The following is a 21,774-nucleotide window of genomic DNA, read 5'->3' as shown; positions in this document are numbered from 1 at the left end:
GAAGTAAACAGAAAAATAAAAATTAGAGCAGAAATCAATGAAATGGAAAACAAGAAATCCATTAAATGGTTCATGCCTGTAGTACTAGCACTTCAAGAGGGCAAGGCAGGAAGACTGCTTCAAGCCAGGAGTTTGACACCAACCAGAGCAACATAGTGAGATCCTGTCTCTACAAATTAAAAAAAAAAAAAGAAAATTGTCAAATGTGGTGGCACATGCTATAGTCTTAGCTACTTAGGAGACGGAGACAGGAGGATTGCTTGAGCCCAGGAGTTCAAGGTTACAGTGAGCTATGATTGTGCCACTGTACTCCAGTCTGGGTGACAGAATGAGACCCTGTCTCTAGAAAAAAAAAAAGAAAAGAAAAAATTAATTGAATAAATCAATGAAAGCAAAGCTGATTCTACTAAGAAAAAAGAGAAAGAAGGTATAAACTATTATCAGAAATAATAATGGACATTAAAAGGCAAGGAATACTCTGAACAACTATGTTCACATATTTGAAAACCTAGATAAATGCAACAGTTCCTTGAAAGACATAATCTATCAAAATCTACACGAGAAAAAATAGACCTTCTGAATAGAATTATATCTATTATAAAAATTGAATGAATAATAACTTTCTAAAACAGAAAGCACCAGATCCAGATGAGTTCACTGGTGAGTTCTACCAAACATTTAAGAAAGAAATTATACCAATTCTCTACAACCTCTTTCACAAGATAGAATCAAAGAGAATACTTTGTAACACATTCTATGAGGCCAGCATTACCCTAATACCAGACAAAGACATTGCAAAAAAAGACAACTACAGCCCAATATCTCTCATGAATATAGATGCAAAAAATCTCAACAAAATATTAGCAAATTGAACTAACAATGTTTAAAAGGAATTACACACCATGACAAAGTGGGATTTATCCCAGGTATGCAAACCTGGTTCAATAGTAAGAAATCAGACCAGGTATGGTGGCTCACCACTTGTAATCCCAGCACTTTGGGAGGCTGAGGCAGGTGGATTGCTTGTGCTCAGGAGTTCAAGACCAGCCTGGGCAACATAGTGAAACCCCATCTGTACCAAAAGTACAAAAATATTTTAGCCAGGCATGGTGGCTTGTGCCTGTGGTGCCAGCAACTTGGAAGGGTGAGGTGGGAGGACCACCTGAGCCCGGGGTTGAGGGTTGCAGTAAGCCGAGATCATGCCCCTGCACTCTAGCCTGGGTGACAGAATGAGACCTCATCTCAAAAAAAAAAAAAAAAAAAAAAAAGAAAGAGAAATGAATTATTTTGATACCTCAATAGACTAAAGAAGAAAAATCACAAGATTGTATCAATAGCTGTAGAAAAAGCAGTTGACAAAATCAAACATTCATAACTTAAAACATGTAATAAACTAGGAATAGAGAGAAACTTCCTCAAGTTTGCTAAAGAGTATCTAGGTACAAAAAATCAACAGCAAACGTCATACTTGAAGCTTTTCCGCTAAGATCAGGAACAAGGTAAGGATGTCCTGTCTCACCACTCCTTTTCAGCATCGTACTATAAGTCCTAACTAACGCAATAAACCAGGAAAAGGATATAAAAGGTGTACTGATTGGGAAGAAAAAAAGTAAAACTGCCCCTATCAATTACCAGTCTTTTTCTTTTTTTTTTTTTAAGCCTCTCACTCACCATAGGATAAAAGTATGATCCACTTTCCTAGTTTCACTGCCAGTTTTCTGTATTTACTTTAAACGTGGGTATGCATTTTAAAATACAGATTTCTGAATCCTACCACTAGAGATGATCCCAGAATCTGCCTTTTAGCAAGAACCCCAAAGTATTCCGGTGCAGGTAACCCCTGACCATGCATTGAGAAACACAGTACCTTGACACATGAGTGTAAACTGAGCTGAGAGCGAGGGCCTTGAAATTCTCCAAGAATCAAAATATTTTGTCCTAAACTTCCAAGTAAAGATGTAAAACTGGTTAATATAAAAACCACTGTCCAGTTTCTTACAAATCATTTTCCACTTCCTCCTGCAGAAACAGGTTGCTACAAAAAGCAGTCTTTCCTTTCAAAAGATGTGTTCCAATACTCAGGGGAATTGTTAACCAAGGGAGAAATTTTAAGATATGTAAATTCCAATTAACCTTTCTACTATTCTGTGGTCTAATGTAAGTTGAAAAGGAGACATTTCAAGCTTAATGAAGTTTGTTAAAGGTGGAGTAAATCATGTGCCCAAAGCTTATATTTAATGTCATTTATATTCCTCTGCTTTAAAATAAAATATAATCACTGAAGACAGAAAGGGAGGTAATTATGTAATTAAATGCAGTAGTTAATGCACTATTTTACATAATTTGGCCTAAACTTCTTAGACTACTGATCTCCAAACTGGCTTTCCTAGAGATATGAAAATCTCAGAACAAGATGTTAATATTAATTTTTTAAATAAACATGGAAATTAAACCAGGAAATTTAAACATGTTTCTCTCTCATAAAATCTCAGAAACTACAAACCACTGATCTAATCCTAGAGGAATGGAGGCATACAGTTTGAATTTGAAACTTATCAAGCAAAATGTTCACAGCATCTGAGCACATGACATTAAGGCTCTGTTATTTTTCAATTGAATGAATTTAAGATGAGAGCATTGAAGGAGAAAAGAAAAATTATTGTATTTGCGTTCAGTAGGATCAAGCTAATAATTAGTTAGGAAATGAGTACCAGCATATTGAGTTTGTATAGCTTTACTTCTTGAAAGACTAAACATTATGTTTTTTATATATACCTATATAATGAAACCAAAGTTCCATCTCTCAGCTTCTGCTTCTCATCAGCTTGCCAAGCTTCAATCCCCACCCCATACCAACCCTTCTCTGTTTCACAGGACCTTTTCTTCTAAACGAAGTGCTTGCTGAATGAGGAATGGAACTTTCCAATATCTTTTGTAAAGATAATTTTTTTCCATTATGCCTCAACCTGAAAAGCTTTCAGATCTGTAATAAGAAGAGAGAGAGAGCTCTATGGAGAATGCCTTTGGGTGCTGAAGTGCTGAAGTGCTACCTGGTTTTGAAGCAAGATTGCTGAAACCTGTAGTTTTTTTTAATTATTTTTTTTTATTTTTTATTTTATTTTTTTATTTTTTTATTTTTTTGAGACGGAGTTTCACTTTTGTTACCCAGGCTGGAGTGCAATGGTGCGATCTCGGCTCACAGCAACCTCCGCCTCCTGGGTTCAGGCAATTCTCCTGCCTCAGCCTCCTGAGTAGCTGGGATTACAGGCACACGCCACCATGCCCAGCTAATTTTTTTGTATTTTTAGTAGAGACGGGGTTTCACCATGTTGACTAGGATGGTCTCGATCTCTTGACCTTGTGATCCACCCGCCTCGGCCTCCCAAAGTGCTGGGATTACAAGCTTGAGCCACCGCGCCCGGCCTGTAGTTTTTTTTAATAGCTGATAGACTCAGTTGATGTTTCCCATTCATGGAAGATCCTGGTGCCAGAAGACTGGACTGTGTAATTGTGTTAGCTTCCTGCTTATTTGGTTAAAAAAGAAAAAATACTATTAAAATGATTGGCCATGAAGGATGGAACCTGTTAAAACAAAAACAAAAACAAAAACAAAAAACATACAATGACTCTTTGTGCTGATACGGAGAGAATGGTTTTCTCATTGCACTGATGATCTCCTGGATGGCTTCGTAACCAGTGAGGAAAGAGGTGAAGAAGCAAGGTAGGAAGAGCAGGTCGCAAAGTGAAGCCACAGAACCAGCAAGAATTCCCAGAAGTGGTAAAACCTGAGGTGTCTAATATACTCCTGTTTGCTATGCAAGGGAACCTCAAACCCCTTTCCCTGTGCCCTATAAGCAATCGATGCTGAGTTACACACAGCATCCAGGTAGCCAAGTTTGCTATGAGTAGAACCAAAAGAGACAGGTGCTGTAATTTGAATGTATCCCCCAAAATTCGTGTATTGGAAACAATCCCCAATGCAACAATGGTGAGCGGTAGGACTTTCAAGAAGTGATTGGGTCACAAGGGCTCTGTCCTAGTAAATGGATTAATGTTGTTATTGCAGGAGTGTGTTTGTTATTGCAAGAGTAGGTTTGTGTAAAAGTGAGTTTGGGCCATGTGCGGAGTGTTTCACATTTGTAGTCCCAACACTTTCGGAGGCCAAGGCAGGAGGATTGCTTCAGCCCAGGAGTTTGAGACCAGCCTGGGCAACACAGTGGGACCTTGTCTCTACAAAAAAAGTTGTGTTGTTTTTTTTTTTTTTTTAAATAAGCAGTGTGTGGTGGCACACGCCTGTGGTCCCAGCTACTCTGGAGGCTGAGATGGGAGGATGGCTTGAGCCCAGGATGTCAAGGCTGCAGTGACTCATGATCACCACTGCACTCCATCCTGGGATTTCTTGCTTAAAGAAAAAAAAAAATGAGTTCAGCTCCCTCTTAATCACTCTCTTGCCCATGTGATGCCTTCCACTATAATATGACACAGCAAGAAGGCCTCACCAGGTGTGGCCCCTAGATTTTGGAGTTCCCAGCCTCCAGAACTGCAAACCAAATGAATTTCATTTATTTATAAATTATAGTCTCTGGCATTCTGTTACAGTCACAGACAAAGACACAGGGCAAGTGCCTGGTTGGGGTTCATGCCCGAGCAGAGGCAAAGGAAGAGTTGCAGACGTGCAATGTAGCAGAAGAGTCATCAGAAGCCAGAATCAGAGCTAGAGGTGATCATGAGGCTATTTGACTCTCCAGAAATTCAGAGTAAAGAACTGGAAAGAGGGCCCTGTACCTAGAAGGATTTGGGCAGTGGGAACTATACCAACCATCAAGGCTCTGTATCCATTTCGTCTTCTGCAATACCAACAGCCGACGAGCAGTATAATTCCCAGGATCACTGTCAGGACGCCAATCCCAGCGGCCCTGGTCCAAGAGATGGACAAATTCATTGTCATTGAAACATTGTTTCACATTATGATGAAACATAAATCAATCTGTCTTCATATGGGCTTTGACTGCCCAGAGCAGCATCTCCCAGGGTCCAAATAGTCTCCCACCTCTCACACTGGGCACTCTGCCAGACCTCCAGCACCTGGATCTAGGGCAGGTCTTATCTAGGAGCCTCTCAAGTGTATGCCCATGGGAGCGCTCCTAATTGGCATGACCCCAGCACCCAAGTTCCAGGTAACAGTAGCGCCATAGTAACTGGTCTTTATGTGGACAGTGTATTCATTGGGGCTAAGTTATCTTTTCTTCTCATCAGGCTGTTTTAAAACATTTTCTCCAGTTCAGCCCACAAAGAGAAAATAGAAATTAACACTGACTCATCTACTAAAAGCCAGGTGCTGTGCTAAACATTCATTAGCTCCTTCAGTTCTCACATCAACCCTGGAGGGTAGACACCATTTATCATTCCCTATTATCACAGAAGAGGAAATAAAGGCAGAGGATACATGACTCGCTGGTGATCATACAGAGCTAGCACGAAACAGAGCTTGAATTTGAACCTGAATCCATTTCGATTGTGTCTGTGCCTTCTCTTCCCCAAACTTCCCCCTTTGCCCCTTGCAGCCCTAGGAAGAAGTGTTTGGGCTGAGCCTGCAGCAAGGCTGTATCATTACTTATTGAGAAGGATCTTATCTAAGCAGCAGGGTGCCAATCTAGGGATCTACACCAGCCTCTTGGGCCCTGCGTTCAGTGACCCCTGGGAAGCATTACAGTTAGCACAAAGACCCTAGAAACAGGGCCTGGAGCTGTGCACTCCCGGCAAGCATCATCAGTTAGCTAACATCCATCAGCATTACAGCATGATCAAAATCGACAGAACTGAGTCTGTTATCTGTGGTTGTCAACTTGCTAAGAAAGTTTCTGCAGAGCTGAGTGACTTATAAAAGACTCAACAGCTAAGGAGAAGCAAGGTTTAACTAAGGCTTCTCCTGGAGAGACTTTTGCCCAGTATCCTCTATTGGACAACTTCCGTCTCAAGGCTAAGGAGACATCAAGCTTATCTTGTCCATCTCCAACCAGGATAGAGAGTGTCATGAGATGACAGCACTAGATGGGAACTCTGACCCGCTTATGTACATCAGTCTACCTACTTTATAGATCAGGAAGCTGAGACCTATCAATGTTACCATCACCATAGTGACTACCATTCATTGAGCACCAATTTGTGCCAGGCACTGGACTAGGCACCCCCACGTTGTGCTTTTATTTTATCCTAACAACAGTCCTCTGAAATAGGAATGATGTTCATTTTACAGCTGACGTTATGCTGGTCAAATGCCCAGGGTTGTACAACCAGGAAGCGGCGGAACCAGCCCTCATAGCAACTGGCACTGGAGACCAAGCAAGTGAGCACCAGAATTTGGGGTGGATCCAGGTCTCCCAGGCCAGCACTTTTCCTGCAGAGTCACTCTTTCCTGAACTGAAGCTGTCACAAGTTATATTCAGTGTGTTCTCATGACTGAAGGCAGCTGATTCAACTCCCAACATGCCTGTACTCTCATTTTACCCTGTGGCATCCACTTGAACATCCTGACACAGACAGAGCTCTGTTCCAGCCCTTTATGCACGGTCACATGGTACTCACAACATGCCCTAGTGACTGAGAGTGAAAAGCTCCAGGGTGTGCCAGACACATTAGAAGAACCCACTGCCCAGCTTGGCAGGCCTTCTCAGAGTGTCTTCCAAATACCATGTGCAGCAGAATCACCTGAGATGCACATTAAGGTGCAGATCATAGGGCTCCACCCCTGGCCTACCCAATCAGCCTCTTAGGTGGCAGCACCTAGGAATCTGCCTTTTAACAAGTTCCATGGATGACTTGTGTCCACTCAACTGTGAGAACCGCTCTCCCCTGAAGTTTCAAAGAGATACATAATACTCAGAGCAGGTATGTAGCACTTTTTGGCTGGATGTGTGAGCTTATTTTGCATCATTCTTCCTCATTCTATTTGCTGGCACAATTGTGAGAAGGATAAATATTCTCAAATCTTAGGGATGTATTGCTTTAATGAAGATGGCTCAATTGTGCACGGTCTGGATTTTATGCAAAAAAACTTTTTAAAAAAAGATGGCCTCATTCCCCTACCTCCATCCCACCTGCTTAAACAAACAGCAACAGGGGCCGAGACTTTTCTTGAGAGGAATGAGTTTTGCCATGGGTAGCCATGTGTAGCTACTTATTTTCTAGACCAATCTCCTTCAGTGCCTGCATGAGATCATGATGTTCCATGTATTCAGTGCTTCCTTCACTCACAGACTGAAGTTAAGTGTTTCACTGTGCTGGACGCTTTGGCCTTCTTGACCCTTCTACAGACAGAAAAATGTCAAAAGGAATTACTTTCTCCTTATAGAAGGACAGCTCCCACACATACAAGTTGAGAGGGTATTTTTCTTTTATGCTGGAACCCAGAGGCTCCCTCGTGTTCTCAAGGAAAATGTCAGATAATCCACCTGCCCTTGCTTATGCACGTGGTTCATGTTGCAAGTTTGGTTTCTTCCTGACTAGACCCCGAAAGTTACCTTGTTCAGGTTGTGGGTATATCTGGCTATGACGTTCCCCAGCTGGGCGCGATGGCCCCGCATGGCAAAGAACAACTCTGCTTTCAGCCTACTGAGCTGACAAGCTGCAGCCTCCAGCTTCACATCAAGAGATACTGACCTCTGCCCTAGCCTCTCATCAGATGGGAATGTGCAAATATTTGCCTCTGCCAGCCTGCAGCATAACACTTAAGAGCATGGACTCTGGAGGCAAACAGACCTGGATTTAAATCCCAGTGCCACCATGTCTGGCCACACATTTCCTAATTTCTCCAAACCTTCCCCCATTTACAAAACATCAAGAATGATACCCACCAGAGTGAGTGCCACGGGACAGAGGGTGGGGCAGTAAGCAGAGGTGACGTGTGTCCCTTGAAAGGAATGGTCCTAGCCTCTCCTTCACCTCCCTCTTTCTGTTGGCAAGATGTGGAGGTGATGGCACAACATCTTCAGCCATGGGGACAAGGGCACCACCCCAGGGGAGTAACCAGCAAGAAGAAAACGAACAGGCCTTGAACTCTTTACTCTTGAATTATTACACAAGACATAAAAGCATATTTTAAAGAAGAATTTGTTGAGTGATCATACAGGAGCTGAAACAATACCCTAATTAATACCACGGGCAATGGGCTCCCCTCCCTCAAAGAGTATATTTTTGCTCTTGGGACATTTTCTTAGAAGATACAGCTGGCTTCATCTCCAATTGGCCAGGGATATTAGAGGATCCTATACTGGGGCCTTCGGAAGAAATGCTGTCTGCTCGAGTTCTTCCTCAGTGCCTTTGTCGGGCCCTACATCTTGCTGGCCCCTGCGGTTGACTGTTAGCAAGGATTGTTCAACGGTTCTTTCCAAAGAAAGAGTAGGTTTGCAGGGAGTTCTGCACAGACCACATAAGAAGATGGTGTCCTGTTGGAGTCCCATGCAGAGGGCGGGGCCTCTGCTGCTCCCCCTCCCCCCACACCCTTTCCCACTCCCAGCATGTACAGCATGTGTCCCTGCAGCTTCTGGGTTCCCATTATTGCACTTACATTTGCTGAAATTATTCTCATGCCTAACTCTCCCACTAGGTTTTGAGTTTTTTCAAAGATAAAAACAGTGTCTCAGGCCAGTATACAATGCTTATCATTTAGAAATGCTTAATCATATAAATACTTATTTTTAATTCATTCATAATATCCAACGCCTTTCCTTAGGATAAAGTTATGCTGCAAAGGCTGTGACCTCTGCCTTCCTCTCGAGTCTGGCTTCAGGCTGAGTCACACACACCTGCCCACCATCCTCACCGGCTCCTTGGCAACTCACTTTTATTCTGTCTGCAAACAACCTTCAGGAGCCTGAGTGGAGTAGACAGAACAAGGATTGAGGAAAGAGGCATTGTGATCCTGAACGGATGTTTTTCCATCTGGGAACCTATAGATAAGGCCCAAGAGTCAAAAGTGCAGCCCAAAATGGCAAGATCCAACCTTATACCATTCCCATCTTCCTGTCTGTTTGGCCTTAGAGAAGCTTGACTGAGCCCCTTGTAGAAGCACAGAGTCTCTTCCCCTTGTTGCCAGGGATGTTCCTGTCTGGGGCTGTCAACACTAGGGAGATTCATGAGCAGACATGTGCTGGTGGAAGTCAGCAGGCTGTGTCAGCAGACGGCAGACTGGAAGCCCTGCTGGGTCTGGTTTCAAACTTACTCTTCAGCTGTGATGTAAGAGTGGCCGTGCCCCTTCCTGGGGTAATCATAGATGAAGTGAGTGTCTTCTCTTGGCATCTTGTAGGTTCAGGGCACAGGACACCTAACAGAAGGAGCATGTGGGCATCATTAAGGCATCCAAAGCCACCCTATTCCTCATCTCATAAAGACCCACAACAGCATCCTAACTAGGTGACCAATATCCACAGCCAGGACACTTTGTCCTGTGATGGGATTTGCACCTGCTTCTTTCATTGATATCAAGGGCTTTAGCAACAGCTCAGCTTTCTAACCCCTCCTGCTAACTAAAAATTAAGCTCAAAGAAGAAACTACAGACAAAAGCAAAAAGACTTTCAAGTTGAGTTATTATTTGGTGAAAAACTGCTCCTCATTTGCCTTCGATTTGACTCTGCACCATAAACTTTTAGAGAAACAAATAAAAAGCATTTTTACTGATTCCCTACCTTCCCTGGCCCAGGGCTGTGGCTAAGAACTTAAGAGGGGTTATTTTTCTCCGAAGTTGTTAGATTTCAATCCCTGGACAGAGGCTATGATACACAACGTATGCTTCCCAGAGCGCCCATTGCCTGTGCCTCGCGAGGGTGCCTGAGGTTGAGCACTGAGCACAGCATCTTCCAGCACAGTTTTGCAGCAAAGGAAACCACCCCACACAAGGGCTTCAGCTCGTCCTAGGCACTCCACCCAAAACAAGCTGAGGAAGCCCAGGACCTGACTTTATATGACAGTGTGTTTCCCCTGCCACCTAAATCAATTTCTGCTTCTCTCTGGTTCAAGTCCCTTGGCTAGGATTTTTTTTTAACTATAACATATACAAATGAATAACAACAAAAGATGTCCATAAACTGCAGTGGCCATAAGTCAAGTATATTCATTAAAAGCCAAAAATGGAAGCTTCTCTCCTTGTTACTGTGTATTTGTCTGCCCTCTTACTGTTCTCATGAATTTTGAAGGCCTGATCCCCATAGAATTATATTAATGAGCTCCAGTTTAAAACAACAGGGAGAGGTGGGAGAGAAGAGTGGGGATTTCACCAAATGACTGCTTTCCACTGGGATATTTTATGTGTAATTTGCCCTTCCCAGTTGTAAAAACAAAATTAAAGTCAAACTCACCAGTCCTCTCAAGTGAATAATATAGGAGTGAACTCTGTGTTCAAAATGACAGAATGGACACTCAATTCTGCATTCAATTGTTTTCATACATCCTGTACCTCAAGCTCAGACCTTGGCAAATGGTGCAGCAACAGCAAATGCACCTCTTAACCACTCAGACCAGGAGAAGTGGTTCTTTAAGTGACAGGAGAACACATCTACCTCAGGGAGGCGGCTTCTCCCCAGCAAGTGCCATCCTGAATAATTGCTTTTCTTGTTGGCAGTCTTGGAGGACTGAGAGAGGACCCAGGAGGAGACTTTGTGAACCCTCTGAAGATGGAGACTGACAAACATTGAGGAGAAATTCTGTTGACGTCACACATCAGCAGGGCAATGAGGATAAGCAGAGGACGTTGCCAGAATTTCCCAAATCCTATTCCGGGAGAAGAGGACCATGATTATGGTGAGAAGGCAACACTCTTACCTTCCTTAATGAGAGTCCTCCGTCCGCTGGCTGGCCGTGTGTGAAGACCGCTTCTCTGGCTCTTAATCTTTTTTACTTATTTTTTTTTCTGGTCTTAAGTCTCATGATAGTCACGGGTTTAGATTTCTGACGGGGTCGTCTGTAATTGCTTAATTGGCATGAAAGAAACAACTTCATTCCTTCCTTCAAAAAGTCACCGCTAACTGTGGCCTCTGTTTTCCCCAGTCCCAATGCTCTCTCCAAGCGAAGTCATTTATTTTCAGTGTTGGTCCTTCCTCCATAAGATTGCCACATCACATAAAATATGGAATGCCCAGTTAAATTTGAACTTCGGATTAAACAATGAACAGTTTTTTAATACAACTATGTTCCATAGAATATTTTTAGTTAAATATATCCACATATTCTATGGGACATACATTTAAAAAGTTACGTTTTGTTTATCTGAAATCCACATTTGTTTTTCTCATGTCAGATGGGTAATGCGCCAATGTCATTGTAACAAGGTTTGAGGGAGGCACATCTCACACATGAACGTGAAACCCCGATCATTACACTTATGAACTACCAAAGGATCTGAAATCCAAACTAAACTGGGTTCCCTATTCCCTCCCTCATCTCCATCTCAAAGGGTTGAAGAGTCTTTAGGCGTAGATCTGAAGATCATCTTGTCCCAGACTCTCAAGGAAATAGAAAATCCCTGAGACCTCCTCAGCCTAGCTCCATGAGTTCTCTGTGATACCCTTGGAGTTAACTGTCCACTGGAGATGGTGAGTTTCCATGCATCTGCAAGGGATAGACAAAATTTTCTCTTTGCAGGTAGAATATGACCTACTTAGACATCTATTAGGTTGGTGCAAAAGTAATTGCAGTTTCAGACACTGAATTTTTAAATCATTATAACTAGGCTCAAACACATCTTTATTAATCAAAATAGAAACAATTAAAATCAAGACTTTTTTTGCCAACGAGAAATAAGTTTGCTTACTCCTGTAGCATACAAATTCATGAAATTTTGTATTCATTTTCTGCATCTGGTTGTGGAAGTGTTTTCCCTGCAAAAAGTTGTTGAGATGCTTGAAGAAGTCGTAGTTGGTTGATAAGAGGTCTGGTGAATATAGTGGATGAGGCAAAAGTTTGTAGCACAATTCATTCAACTTTTGAAGCGTTGGTTGTGTGACATGTGGTCGGGTGTTGTCATGGAGAATTGGGCTTTTTCTGTTGACCAATGCTGGCTGCAGGGGTTGCACTTTTCAGTGCATCGCACTGATTTGCTGAGCATACTTCTTAGATGTAATGGTGTCACCAGGATTCAGAAAGCTGTAGTGGATCAGACTGGCAGCAGACCACCAAACAGTGACCGTGACATTTTTTTGGTGCAAGTTTGGCTGTGGGAAGTGCTTTGGAGCTGCTTTTTGGTCCAACCGATTGTCACATAAAATCGACTTTTCATTGCATATCACAAATCGATTGAGAAATGGTTTGTTGTTGTTGTGTAGAGTAAGAGAAGACAACACTTCAAAAAGACTATTTTTAAAATTTTCGCTTAGCTTGTGAAGCACTCACTAAGTGAACTTTTTCACCTTTCCAATTTGCTTCAAATGCCGACCAACTGTAGAATGATCATCCTTGAGTTCTTCCACAACTGCTCATAGTTAAAAGAGGCTCAGCTTTGACAATTGCTCTCAATTGGTCATTGTCAACTTCCAATGGCTGGTCACCACACTCCTCATCTTCAAGGCTCTTGTCTCCTTTGCAAAACTTCTTGAACCACAGCTGCACTGTACATTCATTAGCAGTTCCTGGGCAAAATGCATTGTTGATATCATAAATTGTCTCTGCTGCTTTACGACCCATCTCGAACTCGAATAAGAAAATTGCTTGAATTTGCTTTTTGTCTAACATCATTTCCATAGTCTAAAATAAACACAAAATAAATAGCAAGTATTAAGTCATTGGCAAAAAAACATAAAGTGAGAAATGCCCATCAAAATGATATATAACATAACCACATTTATTTAAGAATGGATTCTAGGTGAAATCCCATCTCTACCAAAAATACAAAAATTAGCCACGTGTGGTGGCAGGCTCCTGCAATCCCAGCTACTAGGGAGGCTGAGACACAGAATTGCTTGAACCAGGAGGTGGAGGTTGCAGTGAGCCAAGATCACGCCACTGCACTCCAGTCTGGGTGACAGAGGGAGACTCTGTCAAAAAAAAAAAAAAAAAAAAGTGTTTTCTAATATCAGACAGCAAAGTCCCACAGTGCAAAAACCACAGTTACTTTTGTACTCACCTAATAATTGACCCCAGAGCTGATTATACTTAATATCATCATCTACCTTGGATAGCCCATAAGCATTTCAGTGGGACACGACAGTCACCTTTGCCCACCAGCTCTCCGTAGCCATTGTGAATAAACAAAACAAAGGAAAAAAACCCCACCAGAATTAAGGAATATGACAGTCCTAGCAGCTGAGGACTTAGATTAAATGACCACTAAGGTCCCCTTCCCCGTAACATCTGAGGACCCATTCCTTTCAGCTCCTATGACGTTCTGGTTTCCACTGTGAGCTATGGACAAAGGCTGTCCTGTGTGAGGGCAATACCAACCCACTGGATACTGGATAGTCACCACTGAAAATGGCAAGGGAGAAAGAAGACAAAGAAGGGTTGAAGTCTGTTAGACCAAAGACATATCTGTAAAGGAGGGAAAATTTAAACTGAGACCTAAATGGTAAGAAGAATTCAGCCATGAAAAGATGGAGAGAGAGCATTTCAGAAAGAGAAAACAACCAGTTGGAGACCTTGAGGCAGAACAATAGAGCATGACTTACGCTGGGTTCCCAGAACGGAGGCTAACTCAGGAAATTTTGTACAAAAATTGGGAAGGATATAAGCCCCTGGTGTCAGTAGATTGGGGAGAACAACTTCAACCTCAACTTTAGGGTTAAGCCTGAATATCCTAGAAAGTTGTAGTGGTGAGTACTAGTCTACAAAAAGGGGTGTAGTTCTGAGCTGAAAAGTCCACTGCACTGAGCTGGGTTCTACAGTAACCTGGCCCATGGATGGGTGGTGGCAAGTCCACAGAGGAGGGAGTACTGACCTGGATCTCAGGGCGAGGTGAAGTTCCCTGGTCTCACTCAAGTCCTCTGGTAATGTGACCTGATTCAGGGATTGAGTGTGCCCTGGCATTCTTCCAGGGTAGAGATGACAGGCAGCTGGCATCATCCCCTCCCCCGGAGGATGCTATAGGACCAGACTCAGCACATTGGGCACACAATGGCCAGTCTGGGAACATGCTCTCCAGCTTGTTTGGGTTTTTTTGTTTGTTTGTTTGTTTTTGTTTTGTTTTGGTGGTGGTGGTCGTGGGGAGGCAGTCTCATTCTATTGTCCTGGCGAGAGTGCCATGGTTTGATCATGGCTCACTGCAACCTCTGCCTCCTGGGTTCAAGTAATTCTGCCTCAACCTCCTGAGTAGCTGGGACCACAGGTGCGCACCACCATGCCCGGCTAATTTTTATATTTTTAGTAGAGATAGGATTTTGCTATGTTGGCCAGGATGGTCTCGAACTTCTGACCTCAAGTGATCCACCCACCTCGGCCTCCCAAAGTGCTGGGATTACAGGCATGAGCCACCACACTCGGCCCTTGTTTGCTTTTTGAATTCAATGAGGGAGTCCCAACCAGATCTTTCACAGGCATCTCTTTGGGTCTTTGAGTGGTCTGCAGCTTCTGAGGTTCCCAGTCCTTTCAGGGTTATGTGAGCAGGATAAGCTGGCTATCGCTTCTTCAGAGGGTTCCCTGGGCACGTGAACTTGAAAATCCTACCATATCCTGTTTCCTGGAAGCCTCCCAGAAGGTCCCTCTAACTAGGCATAGTCTCTGTTTTGAACTGGTCTCAGGCCTCAGAGTCCACGCCAAGAGCCAGCCCAAGCCAGACCCTACCTGCTTTTACCTTCAACACTTCCAAATGGCTTCCTTTTCTCTCCTGGCAATATAGCCTCAAGCTAACAGCAGGAGCTCCAAAGTTCAAATCACCTGCACTTCATCTCTTCAGTGTGTGTGACCATGGACAAATCACAAACCTCTGGAAAGCCCCAGTGCGTGCATCTGAAATGAAAGGGATAATAGTAGCATCCACTTCGTAGGTTCATGGTGAGTGTTAAAGGAGATCCTGTTGGAAGTACTTGGTGCAGGACCTGACACAGAATATGCCACACAACAATAGTGTGAACTTTTACTCTGAGGCAGCTCAGATCCAGCCCCTGCCCCGGCCCCCGTGCCAGCCCCAGGGTTAGGATTTGTACCAGCTAGACCTCGCCGGCCACTGACTGGCTCTCTGCTGCCACCTCGTGGGCTTGGTCACCTGGCACCGCAGACCCACCTCATGAAGGGGCTAAAGATGCCACTTTGGTCTTTGCAAAACTCTGCTGCTTACAGTGCTCAGGGGCCAGAATCCTCTTTACTTATCCTGCTTAGGAATTAGGCCCTCTTCAGTGCTCCCCACAATACTGTGGGCCTTTGCTCTGTCACATACCCCGCAGAGGCATTGCTATAAATGGGGGTTGATGCCCAGCTTCTCAGGTGTCCCCTTTCGGCCCAGGCTAGTCAGGCCTCCACTGTTCCCTTTTGGTAAGGCTGCAAGCCCCGGGCGTCAATAGCTTTGGGGAAAGCAACTTCTACCTGAACTTCAGGGTTATGCCTGAAAATCCCAGAAAGTCCTGTTGCCCTTTTGTAGGAGGAGCTAAACAAACAGAACTGGCTCTTCAGAAGACAGAGAAGGCAAGGCCACATCCCAGTCATCGCTGACTCCTCCCTCCCCACACCTCATGGGGCTTTGAATCCCAGCTCTCATTATTATCTGTGTGACCTTGAGCAGTTACTTAACCTCTCTGAGCTCCAGCATCCTCGTCTGCAACATGAGAATAGAGAATAATTACAGAATTGCTGCGAGAATTAAATGAGGTAACATATGTCAACTCATCTAGCACAGTGCCTGGCAAGTGTTCATTGAGAAAGGCTAGTGCTTGTGGGAACTTCCTGTGAATTTGCAAACAGCCCGGAGAGGGTACCCAGTCTTGGGGTGAGCCTGTGAGCTCATGGCCATGGCTAAGCATTAATTAGCTAACAAGTGACTTCCTGTGACATAAAGAGACCCAGGACAGAGAGATTCTGATGGTGGAGGGATAGTGGCGAGGTAGAGAAGGGAATAGAATCGAGGCATGGCTAGGCAGGGGCCGAAAGGGGAAGCCCCAGCAGCCGGGAGGTGGGGGAACTGGAGGACCACAGGAGCATCCTCCTCCCTCAGACAGCCGAGAACAAGAGCTGTGGCCTGCTGGCCTCATGTGTGGCTCCATCAGTTCCCCAGCTCCATTAGGAAAGTGGTTCCAGGTGAACACAGGCCCAGAGCTGGCTCAAGTCTTGACAACATGGCCCAGTTCCCAAGGCTACTTAGGTGAGCAGAGAAGAGCACCAATACATCAGAAACGCAGTAAATCCCAGGGCCATCAGTGACTGGTCTCAGTCAAGAAGGTTGAGATTACAGGAACAGATTAGAATGACCTTTGGGGTGGAAAGATATTGAGAAGTCAACACCAGGGCTCACTGCGATATCCAATCATGCTAGAGCTACCCTAGATTCTTGTCTAGGGTACAATGGGGGTGTTGATTCTACTTGGGGGCGAGAGGCACAGGAAAGGCTTGAGAGGAAGATGGGAATGTAAGTAGGGGTCACTTTCACAGGCATGAGATGAAGGCCACTCTAGTGGTCCTTACCAACCATAACTTGGGATGAGAACGGGAAGGTGACATCCCGGTGGGTTAGGGCTCCAGGCCGCAGAACGGCCTGGTGGGCTTGGGGAAACTGTGAGTCGTTCATATGGCTGGAGCTCCAAGTGCTAGAAAGGGAATGGCAGGCCTGAGGCCCTAGTCCTGGGCCCCAGAGGGCCTAGAAAACCACACTGAGTCTTTGAACTGATCTTGCAGGCTGTGTTGAGTCACAGAAAGATTTTAAGCAGGGAAAAAGTGGGCTGACCAGACTTGCAGTAAATCTATTCTCCTGTGTCATGAAGATATCTAACTTTCAGGTGGCCGTGAGGATTGCCTGTGTTATTGTGTGTAAAAACATTGTATAAACGGTAAATTGTACCAACGTGAGATCTAGAAGCAGCGGCTTATACCTGAATGGCAGGGCTTTGGATTGGTCATATGAAGGGACAATCTGCACTCTGAGGTCTGATTTTGATTTAAATGCTTGCTCTGGCGTTGACTGGCCATGTGTGTAAGACTGTCAGCATCAATCTCTTTATCTGCAAAATGGAAACCTAACAATGATTTCTCTCAGGGAGGGTGAGGCCTAGTGTATCTGGCATGGAGTAAACCCTTGTGTCAGTCCAGGTTCTTTGATTGTGAGCAACAGAAACTCCAGCTACTTAAGGAAATAAGGGAAATTAATGGGCAGTTATGATGGTGTCCCTAAAGCTATAGAAAATTGTAAGCAAACCAGGCCTTAAGAAGGAATAGGGGCGGGGTGCAGTGGCTTATGCCTGTAATCCCAGCACTTTGGGAGGCTGAGGTGGGAGGATCGCTTGAGTCCAGGAGTTTGAGACCAGCCTGGCCAGTATGGTGAAACCCTGTCTCTACTAAAAATTAAAAAAAAAAAAAATAGCTAGGTGTAGTGGCAGGCACGTGTAATCCCAGGTACTTGGGAGGCTGAGGTGGGAGAACTGCTGGAACCTGGGAGGCAGAGATTTCAGTGAGTCGAGATCGCACCACTGCACACCAGCTTGAGAGACAGAGCAATATTCCATCTCAAAAAAAAAAAAAAAATTCTACATAGCATTTTTATCTTCTTACCATTAAAAAATAATCCAGTGGAACTGATTTATCTGACAGGGAAATCTGAGCTATGGGATTTCTTTAGAATTGTAGTCAGAGATTGGATAAATCCATCATCTCTGACATACTGCAGGTAAATAAGCTAGAACCTAGAGAGGCTGACCATGTGAATCAGATTATCTGGTTCATTTTCTCTGCATTTCCTTCCAGTGAGTCATCCCTGAACTCATTTAATTGGTCCAGCCCAGTGTCTGCTTCTCCGGCCCAGTCTTGATGTCTTAAAAGAGCCAGTGGTGGCTCTTTAAGAGCCCCAGACCAGTGTGAGAGGTCATCAAGGGACAGGTTCCTCTGGGGCTGCTGCCATTGGGGATTGGGATTGGGTTGATCATAGGTCAACCAGCCCTTTAGGGATGGAAAGAAGGCAGGATCTCAAGGGGACAGTGCCTGTCAGCAGCTGGCTATGGGGGTGGGGGTCGTGCAACTCCCATCAGGCTTTGATGTGTTTCTTTTCTTTTCTTTCTTTTTTTTTTGAAACAGAGTCTCGCTCTGTTGCCCTTTCCAGGCTGGAGTATGCCACCACATCTGCCTAATTTTTGTGTTTTTGGTAGAGATCAGGTTTCACCATGTTGGCCAGGCTGGTCTCGAACTACTGACCCCAGGCAATCTGCCCACCTCGGCCTCCTGTGTTGGGATTACAGGCATGAGCCACGGGGCCCAGCCTGATGTGTTTCTTGGTGTTTCTTTGTATTTTTCTGGAGGTCCCTCTGGTGTTTAGCAGTCTTTGTAATATTTCAGCCAGCATCAGCTCTACTGTGAGTTTTAATGAGGCATCAGAAAAACCCTGAAGTCAATAGATGGCAACAGCAGACAGTAAAGTGAGAACTCCAAAGGGAAGGAGAAACCCTCAGGAGAGGCAGGAGCTCTGGCATCAACCGTATCTCTGCCCAGAATCTCCTTCCAAGTTTAAACTTCAGGAGTTTGGTTTTATCCAGGATATATTATTGGTCCAGTGAGATTGGAAAACTGAACTAAATAAAGTTAAACGGCTTTCTTCATTGCAACTCTTCTAACATCCTTAATCTCCTGATATACATTATGAATCTTCAAGAGAAGGCAATTACATTGCCAGCAGAGTTTCTCAATTTTATTATGGAGGAAGAGCTTGTTGGCCTTGGTGCTCCAAGAAACGCTCTTTGGGTCACATCATTATGAAGAGTCATTATAGATCCTACTTCTTGTGTGGTTGATTGGCCTATTCCTCAAAGCATTCAACAAAGAAACTAAAATGTAATCCCTTTTCACAAGGAATTCAGCCCATAAATATCTACTAAATGTACATATTCTAATTGAGTGCCAGAAACTGAGCAAAGTGATTATTAACATGAATTATTTCACATCCTTCTCAAATCCTCACTGTCAGCGCTGTCAGGTGGGTGTGATTATTACGCCCCTTTTACAGAGGAGGAGACTGAGGCTTATGAGTTGAGATAACTTAGTCAGGATCACATAGGTAGTAACTGGCAAATGGTCCAATTCCCATTCCTACACATGGTGCCTCCCCAAAGCGGACCCTTCCCAGGAACTAAACACAGTCCAGCATAAGACACCTTTCAAGTGTGGTTCTCTTCCCCAGGGTCAGATATTTATTTAGTAACATTGGTTCCAGGGACCCTCTGTGTTGATTATTCCTTAATGTTCTCGGGGTCAGAGACTATGACTCATTCACCTTTCCATTATCAGTTGCTGGCACATAGTAGGGAGTCAGATATTTCTTGAATGCATAAAAATAAATAAATAAAGACACAGATTTATAACTGGTCTTGGGGATAAACAATTTCTAACAGAGGCTTTGCCCAGATCCTTTCAACTAGCCCATCAAATTTCTTGAGCACCTATGGTATGCCAAGGGCTGGATTCAGCAGTCACCAAAGCATGCTGAGCTGCTGCTGCCCTCCCTAAACCGCTAACGCTCTACATCATGGTTTTGAAGGCAGGCCTTCTTCAGACAGTACATGGACAATCTTAGGCATAAATCTCTTTCCTCTATGAATTCCTCTATAGTAAAAATCACGTTAGAGGGGCTATTTATTTACTGACTGATTTACCTATCTGTTAATCAATTTATTTAGAGACAGTATCGCATTTCTTTCTTTCTTTCTTTACTGACGTACTTACGGAGAAACAAGTTACATTTATTTATTTATCTATTTATTTGGAGGCAGGCTTCGATTTATGTATTTATCTAGCTAGCTATCTAATTATTTAGAGGCAAGCTAACATTTAAAAAAATCATGTTGGTTACTTACAGAGGGGCATACTAAGTTAATGGTTAAGGCTGAGAAGGAGAACTCCTCAAATTAAAGAACTATATGAACCTTTAACACTCATGGGCTGGGAAGCATCAAAGGTATTTACTAAGTGTTTATTGAATGAATGATGCAGACATGCATGAGGCAAGAATGAGGCAAGCTCTGGGCCCCAAAGACAGACAAGAAGCAGCCACCTTCTTCTTTACTAAGGAGAAGGGAAGTTGAGGAAACTGCCTGCTGGCCCCGGCCCAAGCCCAAGGTGTGGCCATTGTGCATTCGGCAGGGGACATGAACTGAAATGTGGGGTGCTCATGGTAGACCCACCTCACCCCAAGAGGCTCCATGTGGGCTTTTCCCCTGAGAGATAACTTGAATACAATTGTAAAATAGAAGCCAGGTTTTCAGGACTGATCTCTGTGGTTTGTTAGCCAGATGACCCTGGATAAGTTACCTAACCATTCTGAGACCTAGTTTGTGCAACTGAGAAATGCAGATAGTAATTTTTAATTTAGAATTCGTATTTGTTTAGGTCCTTCCAGATTGCAAAGAAGAGAGTCACATAAATGGTCGCTCAGATGAGGTAGAGAAAGTAATTATTAGGAAGAACAGGGTAATTTCACAGCTGCTTCCTGGAGACCTGGGGCGAGCCCCCTCTTCATTAAGGAGATGACAGTGACTGGAATGGCTTTGCAGGATGCCACCTGCTTGCTCCTTCTGATGTATCTTGTTATCTCCTTGTCACTCATACATAGTCAAAGGAGCTGACTGGACTGGTTGTCACTATCTGGGCAATGTTTCTGCACCAGGTCACCTCATGTCCATAGCTCTCTGTGACTTAGGAAGGGCTTCTAGGTCCCACCAGTTGCAGTCACAGCACTCAAAATCACCTGGAGAGAACAGCCTAAGGCCACTTTGGCTTTGAAGGTGCATTAGTTTCCTGTGGCTGCTGTAACAAAATAACACAAACTGGGTGGCTTAAAACAATACGCATTTACTGACTCACAGTTGTGGAGGCTAGAAGGCCACATCACAGCAGAGCCATGCTGTCTCTGAAACCTGCAGGGGAGAATCCTTCCTTCTCTCCTGGCTTGCTGGTGCCTGGCAGTCCTGGGCATTCCATGGTCTGTGGGTACCTCACTCAAATTTCCGCCCGCATCATCACATGGCTGTCTTCTCCCTGTCTCTGTCCTCATATGGCATTCTCCACTCTGTGTGTCTGTATATTATTATAAAGACACCAGTCATATCAGATTACCTTACTCTAATAGGACCTCATCTTAATTAATTACACCTAAAACTACCCTAGTTCCAAATAAGGTCACATGCTGAGGTCTGAGGGGTAAGGACATCAACATATTTTGGTGGACACAATTCACCCCGTAACAGAGTTTCACAAACTGTCCAGCACCTCTCCAGCAGAGCTGTGGTGAATGTTACATGAGATGCTGCACATGCCTACCATGGTATCACATGAAATCCAATTGTCTTTCCGTTCAATGGGTCTCAAAATGTAGTCCTTGACAAGCAGCACCAACAGCCCCCAGAGACTGGTTAGAACAACACACCCTCAGGCCCCACTCCAGACCTACTGAATCAGAAACTCAAGCAGCAGTATTTTCACAAGCCCTCCGGGTAATTCCAACACAAGGTAAAGATTGAAAACCATGTAGTCTCTGACCTGGACAGAAGTGCAAGCTAATAGAGAAAAGTCCCTGAAAAGCAAATCTCAACTAGGGAGCCCACCCACAGCTTCCCAGCGAAGCCACGAGAAAGATCCCGTGCGCAGGCCTTCTGCTCCCCCAGCCCCAT

The 21,774-nt window shown here is 44.1% G+C and overlaps 1 protein-coding gene, 1 non-coding gene and 1 pseudogene across 2 annotated transcripts in view; all 3 read right to left on the bottom strand.

Moving 5' to 3' along the window:
• The window catches only part of MLANA (melan-A), a 17,344-nt gene extending 6,468 nt beyond the window's left edge, over positions 1–10,876 (bottom strand). Inside the window, exons 1-3 of the mRNA XM_003928178.3 lie at positions 10,817–10,876; positions 9,221–9,322; positions 4,820–4,916 (exon numbers count right to left, since the gene is read on the bottom strand). Coding sequence (XP_003928227.1) covers positions 4,820–4,916; positions 9,221–9,297 — 174 coding nt within the window. The 5' untranslated portion in view covers positions 9,298–9,322; positions 10,817–10,876. The remainder of the gene's footprint in view (positions 1–4,819; positions 4,917–9,220; positions 9,323–10,816) is intronic.
• LOC141582336 (histone-lysine N-methyltransferase SETMAR-like) lies at positions 10,551–21,774 on the bottom strand (annotated as a pseudogene).
• On the bottom strand, positions 11,286–11,392 carry LOC120366500 (small nucleolar RNA U13). Its single transcript, XR_005581152.2, has one exon. It is a non-coding gene; the product is annotated as a small nucleolar RNA U13 (small nucleolar RNA).

Source organism: Saimiri boliviensis, chromosome 2, assembly GCF_048565385.1.
Source record: "Saimiri boliviensis isolate mSaiBol1 chromosome 2, mSaiBol1.pri, whole genome shotgun sequence".
In the NCBI taxonomy this organism is placed as follows: domain Eukaryota; kingdom Metazoa; phylum Chordata; class Mammalia; order Primates; family Cebidae; genus Saimiri; species Saimiri boliviensis.
The sequence above is the reverse complement of the archived record's forward strand: the minus strand, read 5'-3'. Positions and strand labels throughout refer to the sequence as shown.